General features: G+C 35.8%; 2 protein-coding genes across 18 annotated transcripts; both read left to right on the forward strand.

The window, feature by feature from the left end:
* The first annotated feature begins 6,498 nt into the window (after positions 1–6,498).
* Positions 6,499–12,023, forward strand: LOC18445104 (sucrose-phosphatase-like protein). Of its 17 annotated transcripts, none has more exons than XR_016049862.1 (8): positions 6,555–6,755; positions 6,941–7,079; positions 8,668–8,941; positions 9,220–9,534; positions 9,630–9,889; positions 10,418–10,649; positions 10,885–11,089; positions 11,848–12,023. XR_016049862.1 is itself a non-coding variant. In XM_088859052.1 (7 exons), the coding sequence occupies exons 3-6, from the start codon at positions 8,756–8,758 to the stop codon at positions 10,647–10,649; spliced, it is 993 nt and encodes a 330-aa protein (XP_088715178.1). In that variant the 5' UTR covers positions 6,499–6,572; positions 6,941–7,022; positions 8,668–8,755; the 3' UTR covers positions 10,650–10,660; positions 10,885–11,697. The 17 variants fall into 17 exon arrangements, 13 of the variants coding, with proteins under 13 accessions (XP_088715178.1, XP_088715174.1, XP_088715177.1 ...); XR_016049861.1 differs by having other exon boundaries at positions 6,555–6,610; XR_016049859.1 differs by having other exon boundaries at positions 6,555–6,610; positions 6,941–7,022; positions 10,418–10,660.
* A 979-nt stretch (positions 12,024–13,002) lies between these two features.
* On the forward strand, positions 13,003–22,936 carry UNE5 (thioredoxin family protein). The gene is made up of 11 exons (XM_006855250.4): positions 13,003–13,227; positions 15,341–15,425; positions 16,528–16,625; positions 16,759–16,814; positions 18,762–18,879; positions 19,592–19,619; positions 19,764–19,855; positions 20,986–21,142; positions 21,236–21,360; positions 22,331–22,430; positions 22,577–22,936. Exons 1-11 carry the CDS (start codon positions 13,067–13,069, stop codon positions 22,652–22,654), a joined length of 1,098 nt encoding a protein of 365 aa, XP_006855312.1. The 5' UTR covers positions 13,003–13,066; the 3' UTR covers positions 22,655–22,936.
* Positions 22,937–23,425: the final 489 nt, after the last annotated feature.

Raw genomic sequence — 23,425 nt, forward strand, 5'->3', positions numbered from 1 at the left:
TGAAAGAACTTCTAAAACCTATCCCTATTTTTTGTTTCTCAAAGCATTTCTCTTTGGATTTGGCGACTCATTAGCTGGCACGGCGGGTGGTCCATGAGAAAGAGACCATTTATCTTTGGATCTGGCGACTCATTAGCTGGCATGGCCGGTGGTCCGTGAGAAAGAGACCTCTTTGACAGTTGATTTCTCTCGGGCTACAATTTGACGGAACACTTGACCTCTATATCCAATTTGACACCCTTTAGACACAAACTAAGCCCTACCCCAAGCTTGGGTGTAAGCACTATCCTAGTCAAACAAACCTTTTCGAAAGATAGAAATCTATATTTCGTAAGGTTAAAAACGACAGCAGAAGTAGTTATGATTGGAAGGCCCCATCTGATATGTAATGGTATCGATTAATATATCCAATTTGGGAAAGGGGGAATATAAACTGGAAGTTATATCCACTTTTTATCATATATTCATCCATATTTTTTCGAAAAACGACAAATGTAATGGAGTTATAACATATATAAAATGGTATGTTTCATGGTAAAAGTATTTAGTGAGCAGCCAACTCATGCATCCACCCTATTCTTCGATAGATTTAGGATGCAAAATGCATCTAAATCACTGTAAATCCATTTCCACCTATGATCCATGAGTTTGAAGCTCTAGAAAAATGCAAATCTGATGCTCTTGAAAGATAACCAGCCCAAAAATTTACTAATAATAGTATTTTATTTTTTCCCTTTAAATTCATGGTCGTGGTGGTCTAGATGATAGACCTCTACAGATCAAAATCCATCTCCAAGACAGCTTGGGCTGACCTAAACCCTACCCATTTTTAATTTTAAATTTGAAAAAGCAGTCTTGACACAATTATGCATCGGGCAATATGTAATGAACACTACACTCGACCATATCACTCAAGCTTCTTAATCAAGTATCCATACTTGATCGATTTTTCATGAACTAAACAAAGAGACTCGATGATAGCAGGATCTAAGTGCTCATGGTTTTTTGACCCTTGATCCGTTAAAACTAGGGTTAGGGGTTTTGAGTTTGAGTTGAGACATCCTAAATTATATTGATTCTTGATATTGATGACTGAATTCTATCCTTGAGGGCACATAAGGGTCTTTGTACCACACTTTGAAGCTTTTCCCTTACACACTAGGGTCCTCAATTACTGGAACACCCTTGAAAAAATTGTACCACACTCTGAAGCTTTTCCCTTACACACTAGTGTCCTCAATTATTGGAACACCCTTAAAAACGCTAAAACTTAGTTAAAACTTGAGCATAGCCAAACTTCAACTAATTGGCCTAAAATTAATCCATTTGTAGGATCTTGATAAGACTTCAGACAATCTAAATCCTCGATCATTTCAATATGTGATTGTTCGCAAAGAGACCATTTACCTTTTGTACAAGGAGGTCATAACTATGGGCAAGCTTTCTATGCTTCCCTTACGGCGTAAAACTTGTATACTTCCCCTTATCCAACCCTCTATTCTGAATGGAGAGCTAAGATTGCCCAAATCACAATGTCAGGTCTCTATACTATTTTATTTTTTATTTTTTTCTATAAACTATTTTGACACCAAATTTTTACGCCCAATCCTCTATTAAACTCGTACTAGCAAAAAATATTAAAAACATATTTTTAATAAAATAAAATGACCAAAATACCCTTGAAAGATTCAAGAGATATTTTGGTCATTATATTTTATTGAAAAAATATTTTAAATATTTTTTATAGGTGTGCCCCAATGAGAAGATGGCACGTACCAAATTTCATATTCATACATTTTTCTGTAAAAAAACTAAAAATAAAATACTTTGAGACGTCGGATCTCAGATCAAACGGTGAGTGGCTCTCTTGATCAAAATTGGACGGCTGGATAGTAAGGGAAGCATGGATCTTTTATGTTGTGGGGGAAGTATAGAAACCTTTCTCCATAACTATTCCTACTCATTAAGCGTCAAACTGGACGGCTTGGGGTGAGTCACGAAGTCAGAGAATTCTTTTTTGGAACTTTATATCTAATCAATGACACTCTTGCAACCACCCATTTTGAAATCTAAATGACACGAATGATTGTCACCTCCTTGTACAAAAGATAATTGGTCTCTTTGTAGATAATCTCTGTTAATATACGTTAAGATGATTATTGTCTATTTACTAAACAAAATGAAATTTCTAAGTCCCAAGCCCAACATATATTGTACCAAGCCCACCATGGTATGGACTAGCCCGAGTGCATATTGTCAATTTTCTGCATAAACAATGTATCATAACCCCCTAAGAAGTGAGAAAAGCTTTTAGAACTACACAATGTGATTTTATCATAAAATCTTGGTCGCTTATACGATACCCTCCCACTTTACCTCAATTTATGATAGGATTTTGTTAGGCTACTCCCACTCATACAGTATTCACTTAATCTATTCAACATTCACTTTGTAATACAAAGGCTTTTTCGAACAAGCTCATTTTTTTATGTCATTATGAAGGGTATAATAGATATTTTTGTAAAAATAACATTCTATCGCATATTAAAAAGCAATTTAACGTCCGAAAGACATTTCTTGCACATGAACTAGCCAAATTAGCCCAAAGAAAGCTAGATAACCCTAATTAGGTCCATAAACACTAAATTAAGCATCGTCTCCGCCACCCCTACTTTCCTCAATTTAATCGATATGCAAACGCTGTCCACCCTGAACTCCCGATCTATCCTGACGATGAATTTTTGAGACCCTACTCCAAATTTGGTCTTAATAATTGGGGTGTCAAACCCAAATTTGTCATACACATTAGAAGATATATGTTCAATATCTACCATGTATCCATGTGTACTTCCCTCTTTTGACTTATATCTATCCTAAATATTCCAGTCCTTTGCAAGTACCTCTTGATCTGATTTAAATTAACTGATATATCATCACTTTGGGGATATGTCTTTATTCAAATGCATATATTCGATATAATTTGACTTTCTTCCTCTTCGAGTTCCATAAGTTCACTCTCTCTCTCTTCATTCACTCTCTCTCTCTTTATCTTTGTTTTGAATTTAATTTTAGTTTTTATATTTTAATTTGATTTCTAAAATCTTTTTTATTTCTTTCAAACTTCAAATTTATTTTCAGTTATTTTTAGTTTAATTTTGATCCCTCATGCACTTTTTGGTGGTGTATAGATTTAGCAGCATATCTGTATAATTTTGGCTAGGCCACTTTCTCCAAGCTCAATGAATTTTGTCTATATTTCTATCAAATCAACTTCAGAGTATACCACCAAAAGGACCGGCACCTATGCAAAACATGGTTTTTTTAGATTTTTGTTATATTCAAAGGCGTTCATGCATCTTTCACTCTGGGTACCAATATTTTAATGTTGTTCTTAGGTTCTATGTTCTTAGGGAACGGTTGAGCATGATATAAAAAGAGGTTCGAAATTCTAGACCGCAAAACTAAGAGCACCAGGAAAATAAGATACTAGAAAGCACTAGACCATAAAATATGAGATTGCATACTGTAAGTCCATTTATATTTAATATAAAAAGGCCACTCTCACCTCTAGTTGTCATATATGAAATAGAACATTGTTTCATGCGGGCTGGACCGCATGACTACGTATGCAATCCAAAAAGTGCAAAACATCCATCTTAAAGATGGATGCAAGTAGGTGTTTCATCTTGGAAACTAACGGTCCGTATGTTTTCTTCCTAGAATTATTATTTTTAATTTTAAAAATTTATTTATTTTTTCATATTCATGGTCTTCGTATTAGAGAGTACATGTCCTTAAAAATTAATTCCAAAAATCCATCTCAAAAATAGATTTATTAACATGCCAACATTTCTACATATGTAGGCTTGGCTGCATAGAAACCGAGTCCATATGGAATTGGGTGGCAAGGGGCAAGTCCTTTCTCCATGCAAAATTCGAAAAAAAACTTCTAAGGATTTGAGCTTAACCAATAGTACGGTCTAGAGTTATCCGACTTTATATTTGACAATTAAATATGATTGTGACATTCATGTATCAAGAATAAATAGTATCAATTTATGTTCTAATAAATTATTAGAGTGCTAGTTGTACCTCTAAAGAGAGTATTGTATGTATATACGATCTAAACCACCATGCATGCAAAATTTTAAAAAGGAAGCAAAAAGTACCTTAATCGGCATTTTGAGCTCCAAGCACTAGGCTGGCAGCTCCTCGACCATCATCTCAACAACCAATGGTTTCGATTGTTATTTAAAATTCCAATGCTCAACACCCTACAATATAGAAGTCGATAGCTTATGTTTACAGTATATTGTTTATACAAGAAGTCGACCTTAAATAATCAAAGTAAGATGGACGTCTAGACAATACTAGAAGATGCAGTTACCGCTATGATGATTTGCAAATGTATTTTTATTTATAATTATAAAATTTAAAGCTTAAAAAATAGCAAAAATCAACTTTATCTATCAATACTTGAAATTTTTGAAAATGATTGATAGGGATAATGTGTTATAAGATGCACTATCCATATCTTGAGGTCATGATGATTAATTTGAAGATCCCTGACCTTGAAATAACCTCTTCTACTTACACAATCCATTTATAATATAACATTGGCACCTTATTTAGGGATCTTTTGATTGTAAAGGTGTATTTTTTTAAGGGTGCAGTTTGCATTCGGATGCATCCATAGGTGTAGAGGTATGGTGCACCTTCAAATTTTATCATGGTATATAATTTTGATGTAAAATGTTTTAAGATTATCTCAAAATCTATTTTTATATCTACTTATAAAATTTTAAATTTCAAAAATGATTAAATCAAGTAGATCTATAAACATATGAAAATCTTGAAAATGGATGGTGTAGATAATATGTTGTAAAATGCATTATTTCTGATACTTAAAATCTTTTTATTTTTCATAGTCATACATCTCGATGTCGAGATGATCAATCAAAAGGTTTTTCAACATTAAAACTACATTTTCCGATGGATTTTTTAGGGGCATCCGTAGTTCTACATTATAAGGTGGCATCCTTATATAAACGTTTTTCCTTTTTTAAATTGCAATTGACCAAATGGCAATTTCATCAATTGTCATTTGCTCAATATAGGTGTTTGATTGTTACAATTTGAATTATAATTATTGTTATGTTGTAGGATGGTGGTTGTGCTGCAGCAGGTAGAGTGGTCGTGGTGGTGGTGGTGGTGGGTAGGAAGTGGTGGAGGTGGTGGAGGTGGTGCAATGTGGGGATGGTGGTAGTAGAGTGGTGGTGCTAAGGACTGTGGTGATATTGGTGGCAGTGATGGCAGCAGCAATGGTTGTAATGATCATGGCGGCATAATGGTGGTGGTGGCACAATAGTGGTGGTGGTATAATAGGGACAATAATAATTTATGGTAGCCGGGGTGGGGAGAGAGAGAGCAAAAATTGAATTTTCATGAAATAACTTTGATTTTGCAAAAAAAATCAATTTGAGGACCCTATTGCAGTTGAAAATCAATTCCAATTTGCCAATCAAACACCCATTGAGGTCAAATTGACGACAATGAATTTTCCAATACGCTCAAACTATAAGTTAACTCGAACATCAAACAGTCATTTAAAACTTTTGCCTTGTTTAAAAACCTAACGCTAGAATATGATACAAAGCCAAAGGCAAACCTCTTCCGTACAAAAAATAAATTTGAAAAATTGTATACGATGGGACTACCTCTTAGGTACAAAAAATAAATTTGAAGAACTGTATACAATGGGACTACTTTTTAACGTAATGAGTTCACAATTATTTTTGGCAATTGGATATGAAATCTTATAGATAAAACTGCGTACAACATTCAAAAAAATTTATTTTAAAATGACACATCTTCATCCACCAGATTTCAAATCTGATGGTCAATAAAGATTGTGACCTCTTTGTATTAAAAGTAAATAGTATCATTGTGTACATTTTTTACAAACAAGATAGCAAAAAACTGTAATATAAAACTGCATGGATAGAATTTGTCATTACTTCTATCTCAACAAATTTTGTTCGGATCCATCAAGTACACCCTCCAGCCGCTTGATTTAAAACATGTCGCTATGTGTTATTGTAGTATTTTTATAGGAAAAAAATAATTTTCTCAAGGTGAGGTTTGTATAAGGTTGTCAAAAGTTCTTAAAAAAATTTAAAAATTTATTTTTATGTCTAATTATAAAATTTTAAATTTTAGAAATGGTTGTAATCAAGTAGATCTGTAAGTACTTGAAAATCTTAAAAATAGATGGTCCAAATAATGCATTGTAAGATACACTATTTTTAGGACTGAAAAATATTTACTTTTAAGATTCATACGGATGATCAATCAGGTTTTTTAAGTGGATTTTTGGAGTGCATCGTATTTCTACATTTTAAGGTTGGAGCCTTATATAAACATTTCCATTAAAATTGTACTAATTTTCACATTTGGCAAAGCTCGGGGTAAATTGGGCATCGAGAAGGGACAAAGTTTAGAAACAAAGTCGATAGCGTTTTGTTAGGACCTGCGACTGCTGCTTTTCGGAGCCCACCAAAAATGTTTTCCAAGTTCTGTTTTGGCGCCTCTTCTTCCTCTCTCTCTGCAAGTAACCCTCTCTCTCTCTCTCTCTCTCTCTCTCTCTCTCTCTCAATTTCAGTTAATGTAGTTGCCTTCTTTCTAGCTAAAATCTCAGTTGCTACCCCCTCTCTCGCTGAAGTTTCAGCTGCCATATTCTCTCTCTCTCTCCAAAGGTTTGAGCTACTATATTTGCCCCCTCTCCGTCTAAAGCTACAGCTCCTTTAGTCTCTGTGTCTTCATTCCATTCTCTTTAGCGTAATGCTCGGGGGATTAATTTTGCATATGTCAGCATGCTCTTTGTCTATAGGATTTCAGTGTGTCTGCCCCATTTGATGGATTTCTTTGTGTTTTTCTATAGGGTTTCAATTGGGCTGGACAAGAGCACTCGGGTTTCAGTTTGGGACGAGACTTTTCTCTGACGAAAATGCTGCTTCTAAAAGGTCTGTGTGTGTGTGAGAGAGAGCTTGTAAGTACAACGACATGAACCGAGTACTTAGGTTAGTGAAAAATTGCTAAAACCTAGAGCAATATTGAATGCTTCGTTTTTTTTCCAATTGTTTGTGTATATGTCTCAGAAGGATTGTTTGTTTGTTTATTCTATGCACGACTTTCTTCTTTTTGAAATTTGTTATGTTCTAGGAACGAACTAAAATGACAAAGGTAGAGAACTTAGGATTTTTTTTGAAAGGTATTTGTATACCTATTCTGAATATTTGAAGTGGTTGACCACCAATTGAAGAAAAAAAAGTTGGAGTTATTGATCGGAGAAAATGTATAATGAATTTCAAGAAGATTTAGTTTCTTACTATTGTTAAAGCTCTCTGGACACGTTCTATTGATATCCGCTAATCATATTTTGTTGAGGACTTTGTAGTACCCCATGAGTATATCCTGTTTTGGGATTTCAAGCTCACCAAGAACCACAACCTATTTTAACATGATTTTTTTGGCATGGGGGAGTGCCTTAAGCAGTTCCCTCTTAAACTGTGAACTAGGTGGTATGTTTTGTTTTTCGATTTTCTTCAACTTTTTTTCATTTTATAAAAGTCAATTTGAAAAAGTCTCGACATGTTGAGTCTTGAGTCCATTCAGCTCAGGAATTGGACAATTCCCTAGTTGAGCCCAAGTATGAAAACCTTGTTTTGAAGTTGCTTTTTATTTTGAGGAAAAAAATTAATATTTCACTGAAACCAAGTGTAAGTTTCCTATACTGTTTTGAATTGACTTTCAGGAACTCTCTTTAAGACATTATATTTTGAATATCTGGTTACTCTGCAACATTCCATAGGGGCATTCCTATGGTATTTAGATTGCTTTGAGCTTCTCTTGAGCACCTAGACTTTTCCCACTTCTCAGTTCTCAATGCTGGATGATTTCTTCAATGTTCTTTTTATATTCCGGACTTTTGAAATTCGAATACATTGTAATGAATATCAGCTTCTTGAGGTTTCCTTTTTTTGCTTAGCACTCAGTTACAATTTTGAAGCCACCCTGAATCCTCCAATTGTTTTGTTGAGTTATGAGAAGCCCAGCTTGATCAGAGTTCTGCTCCAATTTAGGACAGTTCTACGTTGTTCAGTCATCCCTCTTGCCTGTTGGTATATTTAAAAAGGTACGAGGGACTTTAGATAATAGATCACTAGATGAGCTTACAACATTCATTGGTGCATCAACTTTGAATACCCCAAATAAGAAATTCCTTAAAATACCCCTAATTACCTGAAGATTATTATTATTTTTTTTAAAAAAATTAGTTTTTACATTAAAGCACTTGTATCTCTAATTCCAACTATTAAGCAAACCTCTAAAAAACTTAAGTGAACAATCTGTGCAAATCCATTGAGATCTTATAGAAGATATTTATATATTAGTTTATTACATTAACTTTTTTATTCCTTTGAACTGGGAATCCTCCGGTATTCTTACCTGGCCTGTGTCTTCTTGTTTGATCTCCAAGCAAATGCTATGGATACGCAAATGAGTCACCAATATGGTTTAAAACTATTCAATTGCAAATTATATGTAATTGTGTATTCACATAAAATGAATCTGGATGTTATGGCTTATTCTAGTGATTGCAACCAGGCCCTATGCTGGATCCAACCATATCAGCAACAAATCTCCAGAGGAGAAAGTTCCTCACAGAGGATTGCATCAATTTTTCCTCCCAAGAATGGCTACTGAGAAAAATTCAAATGATTTTACCAGGAAAAGATTCCAAGTGTATAAGAAATGCAAGGATTCACTTTCAAATCCAAACAATGTTGGTGAAGATGAAGATGATTTCTCTGAACTAGGTTCACCAGTCACAGAAACTGGAAATGCAACTTTGGAGCAGATGAAAGACACGAATCGACTGGTAAACTGGTTTCTGTACAATCTGAGATTCGGGTGGTATACACCTTTATTTTTTTCCCATTATACATAGATTGATGCTAGAGGGGTTTGGAGCTGATGAAATGAGAAGCATAGACAGTCAAATTTTCTCTATAATTGGATTGTTGGACCTTCAGCGCATTGGAGATGCTGAAGAAAATATATCATTTATTCTCCGATTATTTTTCGATCTTTTTTGTTTTAATTAACTTGTAGATATTCTTAACTATGTTTCTGAGTGTTTATCTACTTTTTAATCAGAATTTGGAACCTTTAAGGAAGCTATTGGGCGTTGAAAGGATCAGGGCTGCCCCATCGATGAGGCCTTTCCCTGATAAAAAGAACCCTGACATGATGATCCACCTTAAAACAGACAAATTTTTTTCAGATGACCATTTTAGCAGTGGCGCTACAACAAAGAATGAGAGAGAGAAAAATTCCATCATTATTGACAAGGTTCCATCTGCTCTTTGCCCCTTCCATTTGAGAGATGCGGCCTCTGAATATGGTGATATATTGCATGTGCACATGACAACAGGTGAAAATGGGTTTAAGAGCTGCCACATTGACTTTAAGGTCTGTATGGGTCTTTAAGTTTAAATTGAGTCATACCGTTTTCCAGTTATGTTGTTCAGAAATCAAAATACCTGATGTGGGTGAAAATTTTTCAGAGCAAGGAGTCAAAGGAGAGAGCAGTGGCTGCTCGGTGGATCTCTGTGAAGAGCTATCGCTTGCCAATTCAGAGTCTTTCTCTACCAGGAAGCACTGCAGTCAGAATTGAAAACATTAGCAATGAGACTACTGAGGCAGCTATACATTCTCTATGCATGTCTTTTGGACCAGTTGAGAGTCTCTCGAGGGAAAAGAATGGTGCTGTAGATGTTATCTTCAATGTTGAGGATAGTGCACTCATGCCAAATATATTGAAGAAGTAAAGTTCTCGAACCATACAATTCCCATGTCAGTTTCACATAGTCATGTTCAGCATTGATTCCATATTGTAAACTTGATTCTTGTAATTTAAGGAAATTTTCTAAAAGAGAATATTTGCATAAGAAATATCACAAAATACCCAAAATTTTTCTAAAGTTTTAGAAAAATTGGAAACCATTTGAAGTACAAATAGAAAATGCACTTTAAGGAAGGTTTTAATTAGTTTTGTTCCCCTTCTACTTGAGAACCTTTTAATGTATGTAGTATTACATGCGAGTGCTGTTGTGCTATATTGGGATAAAGAAGTTGTTCTTTCGCATATGCAACCACCTGTCTAGTTATGCACCTTCTGGACTTGCATGAGGACTTGAGAACCTTTCAATGTATGTAGTACTACATGCAAGTGCTGTTGTGCTATATTGGGGTAAAGAAGTTATTCTTCCACATAGGCAACCACCTGTCTAATTATGCATATTCACATATGTGACTACTTTACTCAAATTGTTACTTAATTGTCTCTTGCCAGGTTGAATGATGTGGTGATGGATGATTGCCAATGGTCTGCTCAATTGCTCTCTTGGGATTCCCCAAACACAATTAATACGTCTGATGACCAGGGTTCCGTTGGTTCACTAATTAGCAACCACATCCAGGAAATTAGAAAACAATTACAGGAGAAAATGATTGATTTGGAGGACTTAGAGGAACTGCACCTTGCTATAGAACACCTCAGAGATTCTCCTGCCAACCATCAATAGGTCTCCAATACGTTACTTATTGTTTCCTTGAGCTTTATGTTTTTAATTGGAATTATGAGAAGTCAGATTCTTGTTACGTGAGCTTGACCATAAATTATTTACCTGAAAAAATTGCTTGAATTAGTGTAGCTGTTTGCTAATTCTCTATGTTATTCCTGGAAGGCTTGCACAAGTATATGTGGATTCCTTTAATTTCTAATGAGTTTTGATCCAATTTGATTATTGGTATTTGCAGGAATGGTTCATTTGCAATATTTTACTGAGAAAAGACCTCTTCATTATGGGGCACCTATGTGTTGTCGTGCTGAGTATGAAAAAGGATGGAATCATTGTATCTTTAGAGGTGGCCAAATACCATTACAGATTCACTCTTCAGCTCTTCATGCTTATTCAAAGAACAAACACATGATGACAAATAAGCTGGATATGAGGGAACAAAGGTTTCTGGCCATAATAGCTTGGAAATTAACTGATTAAGGGTTGCCCTAATGGTCACTCCCAACTTCTCCTTTGAACTTAAAATTCTGATCATAATCTTATAAACTCAATCCTGCCTTTGCTGGGTTTGGGCAGTTCTTTCTTGTGAAGAAAAGAAACCCTAAGATGGTCCAAAGTCCTGTTCTTTGTTGCAGATCCGATCGAGCAGTTTCTCAGAGTCTTATAGTTGATTGTGACCTCATCAATTTTATCTGGTGGCTCATGAAATGTGGCCATATGCCCTAAAAGATACATGGGTGTTTTGTTATGAGGAATATGGATTATGAGTTATTTGCACAACTGTTGCATTTGACTTGCGTTATAAGGGAAAACTAATGCAGTGGCAGAAAGTTTAGCCAACGTTTGTTTCCATAGGGAGATTGGGGCTGGGTTGGGTTAATGGATGTTCTAACAAAATTGGGGGGTCAATCCCTTTCTTTGGTCCATGCCTTTTTGTTCCAGTTGATGAACTATTAGTCATAGGAAATTTGATCTTTGTCATGCTTCTCTTCAATCTTCGTTCAATATCATTAGCAAAAAAAAAAAAAAAAAATCGGTCTTAGATGGTCAATATTTTTTTTCCATTTCATTTTTTTCAGTCATAGGAAATTTGATCTTTGCATGCTTCTCTTCAATCTTCGTTCAATATCATTAGCAAAAAAAAAAAAAAGAAAATCGGTCTTAGATGGTCAATAATTTTTTCCATTTCATTTTCTTTCAGGGGTGAAGCGTGTTAAGAGGGCTGGACTCCAATTTCTTGTAAACATACACTTGTCCAATGTCATAAATTTTAATTTCTTCTGTGGCATTGCCCATGTTAGCAAGCAAATGCGCCAGTCCGTTTTGAACTTTTATGATGAATCAAATGGCTAAAGAGGAGTTCCTATTAGTGGAAAAGATGTATATGATAAAGAGTGGAAGAGCATCTACCTTCGGTACAGAATGTCCCTATCCGTAATGTGAATTCCATGTGTGCCATTGATGCATTGATCGGGTCCAAATAAATTCTTACATTCGGAGCATCAAGAGTGAAAGTATTCTAATTTGGATTTCACGATTCCATATACAATAAGACTGTTTTCTTTTTGTATAATAGGACCACAATCACCTTTGTTAAAATTCTGAATCCTCTCGAAAAGTATCTGCATTTGGATTAATTGTCAAGATTATGCATAGTCCCACATGTAAATATACGGCTAATAAGTTATTGGTAATGACTAACTAATTTAGTCTTATCAAGAGAGATAACTACATCAACAACCAGATAAATTAAAATTCTTTCTCCATCTCTACATTATCCTTAACTATTTCTATCTCTACACTATTTTCAATTATCTCCATCTCTACAACCTTTAGCTCTTATTTTTTAAACTAGATATTGGGGTGCTCTATTGACTGTATTTCAAGTTCAAAAATATTTTATCAAACTAAAGTTAACATTATCAAAAAGAAAATCAAACTTTGTGACATTCTTAGCTGCCTAATTTATTTTATTTCATGCAACTATGAGTGATTGTGATGTTATGAAGATTAAAACTTTATAAATACAATCCCATATACTATTTAGATCTGGGATTTAAGGCAACTGGGTCTTTAAAGATGTTAAACTATCTCTAATAAATTTTCAAGACAGTGGACTTTAAGTGCTAAATTATAGCTAATAAATTTCCAAAGGCAAAGGACCACTCGAGATTCAAGAGTTACAAATTTTCATCGCGCTACACGGGTACATTGATCTAAGGTTCAGTAGGTTTCACACGTGCGAAAGGACGACCAAAGAAACGTGTTGAATCAGCGTATGATACTTACTGTTATACGGTAGTACATATCGGTGGCGCTTTGCATATATCGTCCTCAAGTTCCTGCGTTTTCTTTCACTCTTCTTTTTCGTCTTGAGAGAGAAGGGAAGAAAACAAGAAGAAGAAAAAAAAGGTGAAAAAATGGCAAAGCTCCAGATCGTTTTAGGGTTAGGGTTTGGGCTTGTTTCTCTATCTCTGCTTCTTGTTGCAGTTTCAGCAGATGTGACGGTCCTCACTGCCGATAATTTCGAGCAAGAGGTCGGCAAAGATCGTGGAGCTCTGGTCGAATTCTATGCCCCTTGGTACTCTCTCTCTCACTCTCGTCCTGCATAAAAATTGACTTCTCTCTCTCTCTCCTTGCATAAAAATTGACGTCTTTTGATGCTTCTGCATAGGAAGTTTCTGATCTGCTGATGATTTTGTTGGGTTTCTCGATTCAGCTTACGCCTTTGGTTGATCTTGCAAATTTCCCTCTTTTGAAGTGATTCTCACTTGGTTGACTGAAACTATGATGCTTTTGATCTGAACTGTGTTGCTTCGGGGTTTCTGGGGTTGTGTACTATGTAGTTTAATTGTTTTATCTTGTGATTGCATTTATGTTAGTATAGTTCCTCTAAAATTGTTGCCTCCTTTTTTAAGGAACTTTACATTACGTTACCTATCAAAATATTTAAATGGCAGGGTTCACAATTATATTTAAATGGCAGGGCTCACAATTATCTTATTTAACTTTATTTTATGGAATTAATGGCGGTCTTTATTAGTGGATTATCTATCTCAGCTATTCGAAATCTGATTTTTGCTTTCGATTGTCTGATCTTCTGATTGGAGAATGCTTCTCATTCTGGCCCATCTTTTTCTTCTTCTTCTTCTTTGGTTCATTTAACCACTATGGTTGATCCGAACAGTATTTTCTTTACTCTATATTATTGATTTGGATTTTTCCCAGCTTTCTATCTTTCAAATAGATTTGGATTCAATTTGATGATTTGCATCTATTATTGATAGAGAAATACCTTATGTGCACTCATGATGCAAACTGATCTTTTTATCCAGTCACAAGTAGGCAAGATTTTCTAGTGTAAGCTGGCAATAAATTAGGTGATTACCTGCTAGCCATCTGATCATATTGAGAGAGGCCTCCTTTACTGCTCTGTTTTTGGGAAGCCATATCAGTTTTACTTGTCTTGTTCATGCAACCAACATATTGGGCATACACTCGTGCAATTTACACATGCTGACATACATGTGGTTGCCACAAACATTGTTGCATGACTTCGGTTCTCATTCTTTTAATGCATTGACTATTCATGTTTGAGTTTGCAGTGCCTGTAATGTGTAAATCGCACAACTATAGCGTAGTTCTAATCATATCGACCTCCTTTTGTATTTGCTTGCACATGTTAACCCATGAGGTGGTCAGCAGTCTTGTATACATTAACAGTACTGCGCTTTTTTGGGCATTATATTAGTGGAAGCCATATCAGTTCTACTTGTCTTGTGCATGCAACCAACATTTTGGGTGCGCACGTGTAAATCTACACATTCTGGCATACATGAGGTTGCCACAAACATTGTTGTATGAGCTCAGTTCTCATTCTTTTAACGCATTGACTATTCGTGTTTGAGTTTGCAGTGTCAGTGATGTGTAAATTGCACAACTATAGCCTAGTTCTAATCATATTCCTCCTTTTGTTTTTTCTTGTCAGAAGTCTTGTATACATTCATAGACATTTTCTCATTCGTATCCTTGTCAGGAAGCTTGCTGCTTGTGAGTTTGTGGTGATGCCATCTTGAATGTATGTGGTCATGTGACTTGTGCATTTTTTAGGCAAGCATGGGTGCCCACTTGTGTTTGGTTTCTTTTGGATAGGTCAGTGTATCTGTGTTTACATATCTAAGGTTTGTACATACTTTTGTGCATTTAAGTTGTAATTTTGATTGTCCTACTGCACAAGTCTTGGAGAAATTCACTATGAGCGTAGGTTAGTGTATGAAATTGTTGTATGTAAGTGTAACTAGTCATCGTTATGATACCCAACTGTCACATAGATTAACCATATGCATGTGTGTGTTCCAAATTGTATGACTGGTTAATTCTCGAAAATGAAAAAGTGACAGTGGTTGCCACATGATCATTTAGTTTTTGCATGTACAGTAGCCTACTCTTAGAATATTTGAATCCTCACTTTTGCTGGAAGGCCGTACGAGGTTTTTCCTCTTCATTCTTGTTTGCATCCTTAAGAGCTTTCGTTATGTGTGCTTACTTTCATTTTGATAAATCTATTATGTACTACTATCATTGTCACAAAGATAAAAGAATTATTTGTTGCCACTAAATGCATAATAAACCTATATTTAATAGCAGTAATATGATGCGATTGGTGATGAATTCTGCTATTGCTTTCTTGGCAGGTGTGGGCATTGTAAAAAGCTTGCACCAGAATATGAGAAACTTGGGACAAGCTTTAAGAAGGCCAAATCCATATTAATTGGAAAGGTTAGCTATCTTTTATTCTACACTAATAATGATCAACTTTTGTAAGTGATTGTGTTCTTGCTTACTAAGGCATTTATTTTTCCCATTTATTTATTTTTGTCTTTAATATCAATAATTCATCATCTTCATCAAAGCCTTTTCCCAACTATTTGGGATCGGCTATCATGGAAAGTTTTGGCAAAGTTTTACGTTGGCTTCCTACCCAACACAACCCTCCTTCTTTACCCAGGCTTTGGGATGGGTTAAGGGAAAGTTTAAGGTCCTCAACTTTCTTAGACCTGAATATTTCAGTGTATAAAAAGGGAAGATGAAAGTAAAAGGAACTGTTTCAAAGTACATATCAAAAGACTTTAGTACTGCAGGAAACTGTGAGAGAGAGAGAGAGAGAGAGAGAGAGAGAGAGAGAGAGAGGAGTTTTATCAAGACTGACCATCTTATGAGAGAGAGCAACTATAAACCAAAACACCTAGTTGAGTGAGAACTTAAAGAAAAACACCTAGAAGAGTGAGAAATTAAACATAAGCACTCAAGACTGTGGGAGAAAGGGAAAGAGAGGAACTAAACAAAAGCACCCAAGACTGAGAGAGAGAGAGAGAGAGAGAGAGAGACTAAACAGAAGCACTCAAGACTTCAGAAGAGAGATAGAGAGCAAATAAACGGAATCACCCGAGGCTCTACCGGAGCGGGGGGGGGGGGGGGGGAGAGAGAACAACAGAACAGGAACACCCCAAACTATGTAGATAGAGAACGAGGGAAACTGAGAAACTAAATAAGAGCACCTAAGAGTCTAGAGCAAAAAATGTTCAGGAAAGTCATAACATTGTGAAAACAAACAAACAACCCAAAGACACCCAACGAGAGAGAGAGAGAGAGAGAGAGAGAGAGATCACTGTTGAAGTTCTGAGACAGCATCCTCCACCTCTGCCCTGGAAGGAACAGGTCTGAACACCACATACCTCTGGCTATAATATTAATAATTGAGGATATTAATGTTCTGTGATTGTCTTCTTGTATGATGCTACAGTTTAGAACAGAGATCTTAACTCTCTCTCTCTCTCTCTCTCTCTCTCTCTCTCTCTCTCTCTCTCTGTGGCTGTTATAGGTAGACTGTGATGAGCATAAGGATCTTTGCAGCAAATATGGTGTCACTGGATACCCTACCATAAAATGGTTTCCGAAAGGGTCCCTGGAGCCAAGAAGGTGAATATTACTTCTTTTTTGAAGCCAACACTTTGCAATTGTGTTAAAATAAAGTAACTTTCATGCTTTTGCCTTTTTGTTTTTATTATCTTTTACTAGCATGCCCCATTTAAACTATTTCTTGTATTCATAGTTATGAGGGTGCACGCACTGCAGAAGCCCTTGCTGAGTTTGTTAACACAGAAGGAGGTAAGTTTTAAATTATTTGGTCAACTATATTAAGGTATACTCATAGTCATGTTTATGCTCTTCTAGTAAACATCTAGTGGGTGACTTTTTGGGCTTGCTTTTTTTATCTTGTTTGTTTGCTCCACAAGAATGCATCTTTGTGAATTCTTCAAGTCTTTGCACTGGTTTCTGCTAAAAATAATGGATTGAATGTCAACGATTGCCCTTGGGATTATATTCTAGACATGTGTATTTGGTGTTCTTGATGCCACTTGATATAAACTCTTCACTTGTCAAATAAGAAGCATATTACATGTGTTCTTTTTACCAGTGTCTTAGAATAGTATGCTGCAGTTCCTCTTGAGTGAAAATTATATGCTTGTATTTTTGTGCATGGATATGCATAGGAAATCTAATTTACTCATTATCTGTGGGGGTGATTATTTTACCAGGACATGATTGTGCTGGGATAGGAAGTTGTTAGCCACGTTTTCCTGGTATTTCCTTCTGATTTCCTTGCAAAAATAACCATCTCTGCTTAAAAAAAAATGCTTCAGGTTCCGGTTCCTATTTGAATCAGATGAAATGCTGCAAAATATCTAGCATAAATATTGTTGTGTAAGCTCCTTCTTAGATTTGAACAAGATGACACTGTAGAGGTATGTGTGGCCCCTTTTGACTTAAGAGATGAGCCGATATGTTTGTCTCTGAAGATCACTCAACCTAGACAAGTTCCATTTAATACATTTGTTAACTGTTGTGGAGTTGGAGTTGAGTTTCATTGGAAGTTGTTTTCCACATTTCTTTCAGCTTTCTTTTGGTTTCTTCAAGGGTAAAGAGACCTAGTGTGCTTAAGAGAAGAACCTGTGGTTTCATTTTGTAATTAAATCTTGGAAGCTAAAGAATTCTTGTAGTATCATCCAAATGTCCATCGTTTTGATTTCCATCTAAGGTACAGTAGTTTTTGAAAGTTTTGGATGATTAAATGACTGAAGATCAGTGTAGGAGAGGTTTAATGATGGTAAGATCACACACAACAAATAGTCATTCATTCCATTTTTCTTGTCAGGTATGGGTTTTCCAGACAAGCGATTTTGGACTTTGTTGGCTTTCGTCCTGGGGTGCCTAGTGTTGTCTTAAATGGTGATAAGTCTCTTCACAGTTAAGCTTGGTTCTGGAGTAGTTCTAGGATGAGCAGCCTCTTGGAAATTCCTTATGTCACAGAACATGCTTTCCCATAGAGTAGAATTATCATGGGTGTTTTGATCCTGGCTATTCTTGCACATTATTCAATGACAAAGAAATCTGGAATTCTTTTTTTTTTTTTGAAATAAATTAAGCTGGAATATTTTTTTTTTTTTTATAGTCATAAAAGTAGATTGGTAAACTTCAATTTAAATGAGTTTTAAGGATAACCCCAGAAAGATATATGCAAATGGTTCTGATTCTGGTCTTACTGGTGTACTTTCTTTGACTGGCTCTAGTTCATGGTATAGATCATCCACTTTGAAGCAAAAGAACTCATTGATAATAAGGGCCTCCAACAACAAAATGCTAACTCTAAATCTCCATGTTGATTCTCTTAAAAGATCTTATAGTTTTTTTCTTTCCAAATCAAAAGCTTGCCAAGGGGCCCATTTAATGAAGAGGTTTTTTGTAGGATAACCCCATGAGTCCCTCTGCAGATACTGGCAAAACTGGGAGGCATCAAATTCATTAGGGGAAAAGATCCCAGATATTGTGCCTTTAGGGACAGTGTAAAAAAAGATGGTGTGCATTGATTCTCATCATCCCAATACATGATTTAGGTGTTTCTAGTTATTATCTCTATTATTTTTATTGTGGACTTGAACACTTCGGAGTTAATGTTCTTTGTTGTTGATATGTTCATCCAACCAATTTGTGATTAAACCATGCAGCTAAATGGTATCATTTCCTTATTTAATTTTTTATATTTCTCTTATACAGGGACTAATGTCAAGGTGTTAGCCTTTCCTTCTAATGTAGTCATTCTAACAGAAGAGACTTTTAATGAAGTTGTCCTTGATGAAACCAAAGACGTTCTTGTTGAGTTCTATGCACCATGGTAATGGTTATTTTTCATTTTTTTGCCGCTAGTTATTATTTTGAACTTCTATCGCATGCCTATCAAATGGAAATATTATCAATGTTTTGAAACACGACTCGGCCAAGGTGACCGACCTGGGCTGAGGCAAATTGCTCGGCGAGTACTCATACTCACCCGAGTCTATTCCGAATTGAAAAAATAAAAATAATGATTAAAATGTGTACTATATATAATATAGCCTTCACATTTTGACATCAAACGTTAAATGGAATGTTGGCTTTGCATTTTGACATTGGGGCCTTCCTTTATGAGAGGTCATGAGTTCAATCCTTGTCATTTTTATTTGGGAACTCCCATCATTAAAAAAAAAAAAGATGTCTTGTGGGTTTTAAATATAGAAGTTTGCTGGTGAGGTTCGAACCTCTACCATACTGGAACATGTGCGTGGGCACGCACTACCCAAGGAGCCATTCCAGCGCATGTGACCTAAACTTCACATATTAGTATAAATAAGCTTTTCAAACATGGTGTACAGCCTACTTGCCCAAAACTTGCCGTTCCCTTAGGGCGAGGCCGAGTAACTCGTCCAAGTCTAAGTGGCTCAGCCGAGTCTCGGAACACTCAATATTATTATAATTATCATTATGCACGTGTGTGTTAATGTGAAACTGAGTGTTTCCCTATGCCTTCTCTATATGCGACCTCATCATTTTCCTGCTTCTGTTCTCAGGTGCGGACATTGCAAAAATCTTGCTCCAGTAAGTTGAGCAACATTTTCAGAAGATAGACACTATTTTGCTGTGTTTGTGCCCATTTAAGTGAATTTATGCTCTATCATCACTATTGTAATCCATGTAGCTTTTCTTATGCGATTTTTTTTTCCTGACTTTTCTGTGATGCAGACCTATGAAAAGGTTGCAACAGCTTTTAAGCTGGAGGATGATGTAGTAATTGCTAATCTTGATGCTGATAAATACAAGGATCTTGCTGAAAAGTAAGTTTACGTATTTTCAGATGACATTTGTGTTCAGAGTTGATCTATATATATCAGTGATTGCAAACTCAACCTAGTCCACCTGGTCTCACCCGAGTTAATCGGACTCGGTCCAGGTCAAGACGAATACCAGGTAAAAATCGGGGTAACTGAACAAATAAAAAATTATTAGAAAACATATTATATTGTGAAATCAATCTTTGTATGTATAATGAATGTTTTTTCTTGTTATAATATTCTTCTCTTTTTTTAGGAATTTTCTGAAATATTTCCAGCAATAGATCAGATTTCTCTAAATCCATGTTTTATATATTTTTTTCAATCTGTGTTGGACTTCGTATGTTGTTTTTAGTTTAGTTTTGTTTTTACGATCTTCTTTTTGTTTTTAACAAACTTCTTTAACTTGTTTATTTTCAGAGCTTTTTTGGTCCCATACACCCAGAGTTAGTCCGCTCAGGCAGGGACTGAGTCCCGAGCCCGAGCTGTGTTTTTGAACCTTGATGTATATTGATTACTGTGACATCACGGGTTTTTCATCTCTGTAATGTGAATCCAGAGTATTGAGATTGGGCAACGGTTCAGGTCTTACATGATACCCTTACATGTTTTAGTTAGAACCCTTAGGTGTTTCTGTTCCATTCTCCTTGTGCTCAGCACTATCAGCCCCCATATGTGCCAACCTCTTGGCAATGCTTGGCTTTCATAGGATTATGCTTTATCCCTGAACACTGAGGTTATGGAGTAGATATCCAAGACTGCCTTAACATTAGACCTTAATTCATAATTTGCTTTGGTATTTAGTGTTTGGGAATCCGTGAAGGCTCATTTCTAATTCTGCAGTGCGCACATTTGTGAGAATTCTATCATCTTCATTCTTCAGGTTCAGGGCGTACCAGTTCATACTTCATACCTTGATTCTTTCACCCTTATTTGTTTTGTTATTTTGTTAATGTTGACTTGCAACTAGAATTATCCTAGGTTGGGATAGATTTGTCCTTGGGTTTGTTGTGTGAACATAATATTTCTTATCATCTTAATTTATTAAAGTACTCTACCTTTAGAAACAAGAGAGATTGGTGATTTGTGAAAAGAGTGCCTGGGTGACCATTTCATATATATTCCTGATGCAGGTATGGAGTTAGTGGCTACCCTACTTTAAAGTTCTTCCCAAAGAGCAATAAAGCTGGTGAAGACTATGATGGTGACCGAGATTTAGATAACTTTGTGGCTTTTATTAATGAAAAGTGTGGCACAAGCCGTGATGGAAAAGGGCAACTGACTTCCCAAGTTAGTAAAAGATCATTACGAGGATTGGCATTTTTGTTTGTTTTAGAATGACTCTATAAATTCATGAAATGCTCTCTCTTTTGGCTGTGATAGGCTGGTACAGTTGCAAGTTTAGATGCCCTAGTGAAAGAGTTCGTTAGTGCTGCTGAGGATGAGCGAAAGACAATCTTATCTAAGATTGAAGAAGAGGCTGGAAAGCTTAGTGGATCTGCTGCTAGGTACTTTTTTGTATGCTGAGATTATCATATTGATTTGTTTCGCCTATGATTAAACTGTAGTTAGTTTAATTATAGGATGGTATGCCCCAGCACAGTGGACATGGACGGTGTTCATTGTACATATGCCATCCATTCACATTGATGGATAGTTGGGAGATTAATTCTACTTGGGTAAAGGTCCCTGTGGACTTAGTCCATTTATCTCCCGCCATCCATTAGTGGAGGGGAGTGGTGGATATAGCCCTGATGTACCATATACTGTATTCCATTTGATTGTGTTATACTACTATTGTTGTGGAAATTGTAAATTATCCTGTGAATGTGATGCTGTTTCTCTTCCTTTTTACCATTTTTTGGTTGACATAAATCCAGATTACCAGCCGTTGAGCTGTACTGATGATTGTGGCAACTCATGAGCATATATTTTTTAAAAATTTTATGATTCATGGAGCGTATTTTGTGCTTTAGTGTCATATTTGTACAAGTGGTCTTTGGATTCTCTCTTTCCCAAATATGTTTCTCGTTAACTTGACTTTTGAATTAGCCCACGTACAGAAGAGGTGCTCAAGATTCTTTTAATTTTTGAATTAATATACATGCAGAAGATCTGCTCAGAATTCTTGTTTTTTTTCTCAACTAGTGTACTTGAATCGAAACTCATCTTTCGGAATTATGTTTTATGTTCAAAACCTTTATCAAAATATGTATTTCTCTGGTTTAAAATATGATGATGTGATTATATCTAGTTTAATCCTTGTCTGGAAAAATGACGGTGCCCATATCTTCATGGATGTGTGCACCAGACACTAGTATAAAGCAGTAAATACCTCATCCTTGTATTTTTTAATAATTTTCTTTCAATCTTTATGTTATTGTTTCACCTGTTTTTTTTATTGTTCACGAATCTGATGCATCTGTGTACAATGGTTCACCGAAATTTCTTTTGAGTCAACCAAGCTACTTGTTTCAGGTATGGCAAGATCTATGCTAAGGCAGCCAAAAGCAGCATAGAGAAAGGCACTGATTATGCAAAGAAAGAGATTGAGAGGCTTCAACGCATGTTAGAGAAGGTGAAATCATGCTACTTGTGTTCTTAAGTCAACTTAAACAGAATAATGACCCTAACTTCCCATTTCTTCTACTTCTCTCTCTCCAATGCATAAGAGAGATTTAAAAAATCTGTAATTATTGTTTTAATGCGTGTGTATGACTGCAGTCTATAAGCCCATCAAAGGCGGATGAATTCACCATTAAGAAGAACATCTTGGCTACTTTTACATCATCTTCAGCTTGATTGGATCCAATTCCCCAGTAGCTCACAAAGTTCACTGAGTTTACTGTCTTTGAGGGCCCAAGGTTTTAACTTTGGCTTTGACATGAGCATTGTATACCCGTCTTCCTTGGTATGCTTAGTTTCTTTGACTTAATTTTGAGCAGAAATTTTTTTGCATATTTATACGGAAGTTGGAGTTCTATTTAAATTGATCATGATGAAATGAACAAAGAAGAGGGCTCAAAAAGCTTTAGAAGATATTCTTGAACTCATGGTACTAATAATAGTTAATATTTTCACTAATCGGTAGAATGGGGTATTTTCGTGGTAAGGACAGGAGAACATATCCATGGTTTGTCCACTTTGCACATTGCCCAGGATTTTAATTAATATTTTCACTAATCGGTAGAATGGGGCATTTTGGTGGCAAGGATATCACGGTTTGACCACTTTGCACGTTGTCCAGGACTTCTTTAATCGACCTGGGAAAAGCATGGTTGTTACAACCGGACGGAACCAGATCGTTAACTGGTACCTTGGTCGGTCTAGTCTTAGGTAAAACTCGGGTTTGTTTGGAAATCCGTTAAACTAATGTATCATCGGTTTTTGCCGTTAGGACACGACCAGCTAAATAATGTTGGGTATTTTTTATTTTTTTTTACATTTTATATTTTTAAAATTATTATATCAATTTTTTCTTTTTTTTTAAATCCAGTTCAACAATTTTAGTTTGTGGCTCGACCAGCTTTGATTGGATCGAACCCCTCACCATCTTGGTGGCTTGTTGGATTA

Source organism: Amborella trichopoda, chromosome 2, assembly GCF_054954075.1.
Source record: "Amborella trichopoda isolate Santa Cruz 75 chromosome 2, AtrichopodaSantaCruz75HAP2 v2.0, whole genome shotgun sequence".
In the NCBI taxonomy this organism is placed as follows: Eukaryota; Viridiplantae; Streptophyta; class Magnoliopsida; order Amborellales; family Amborellaceae; genus Amborella; species Amborella trichopoda.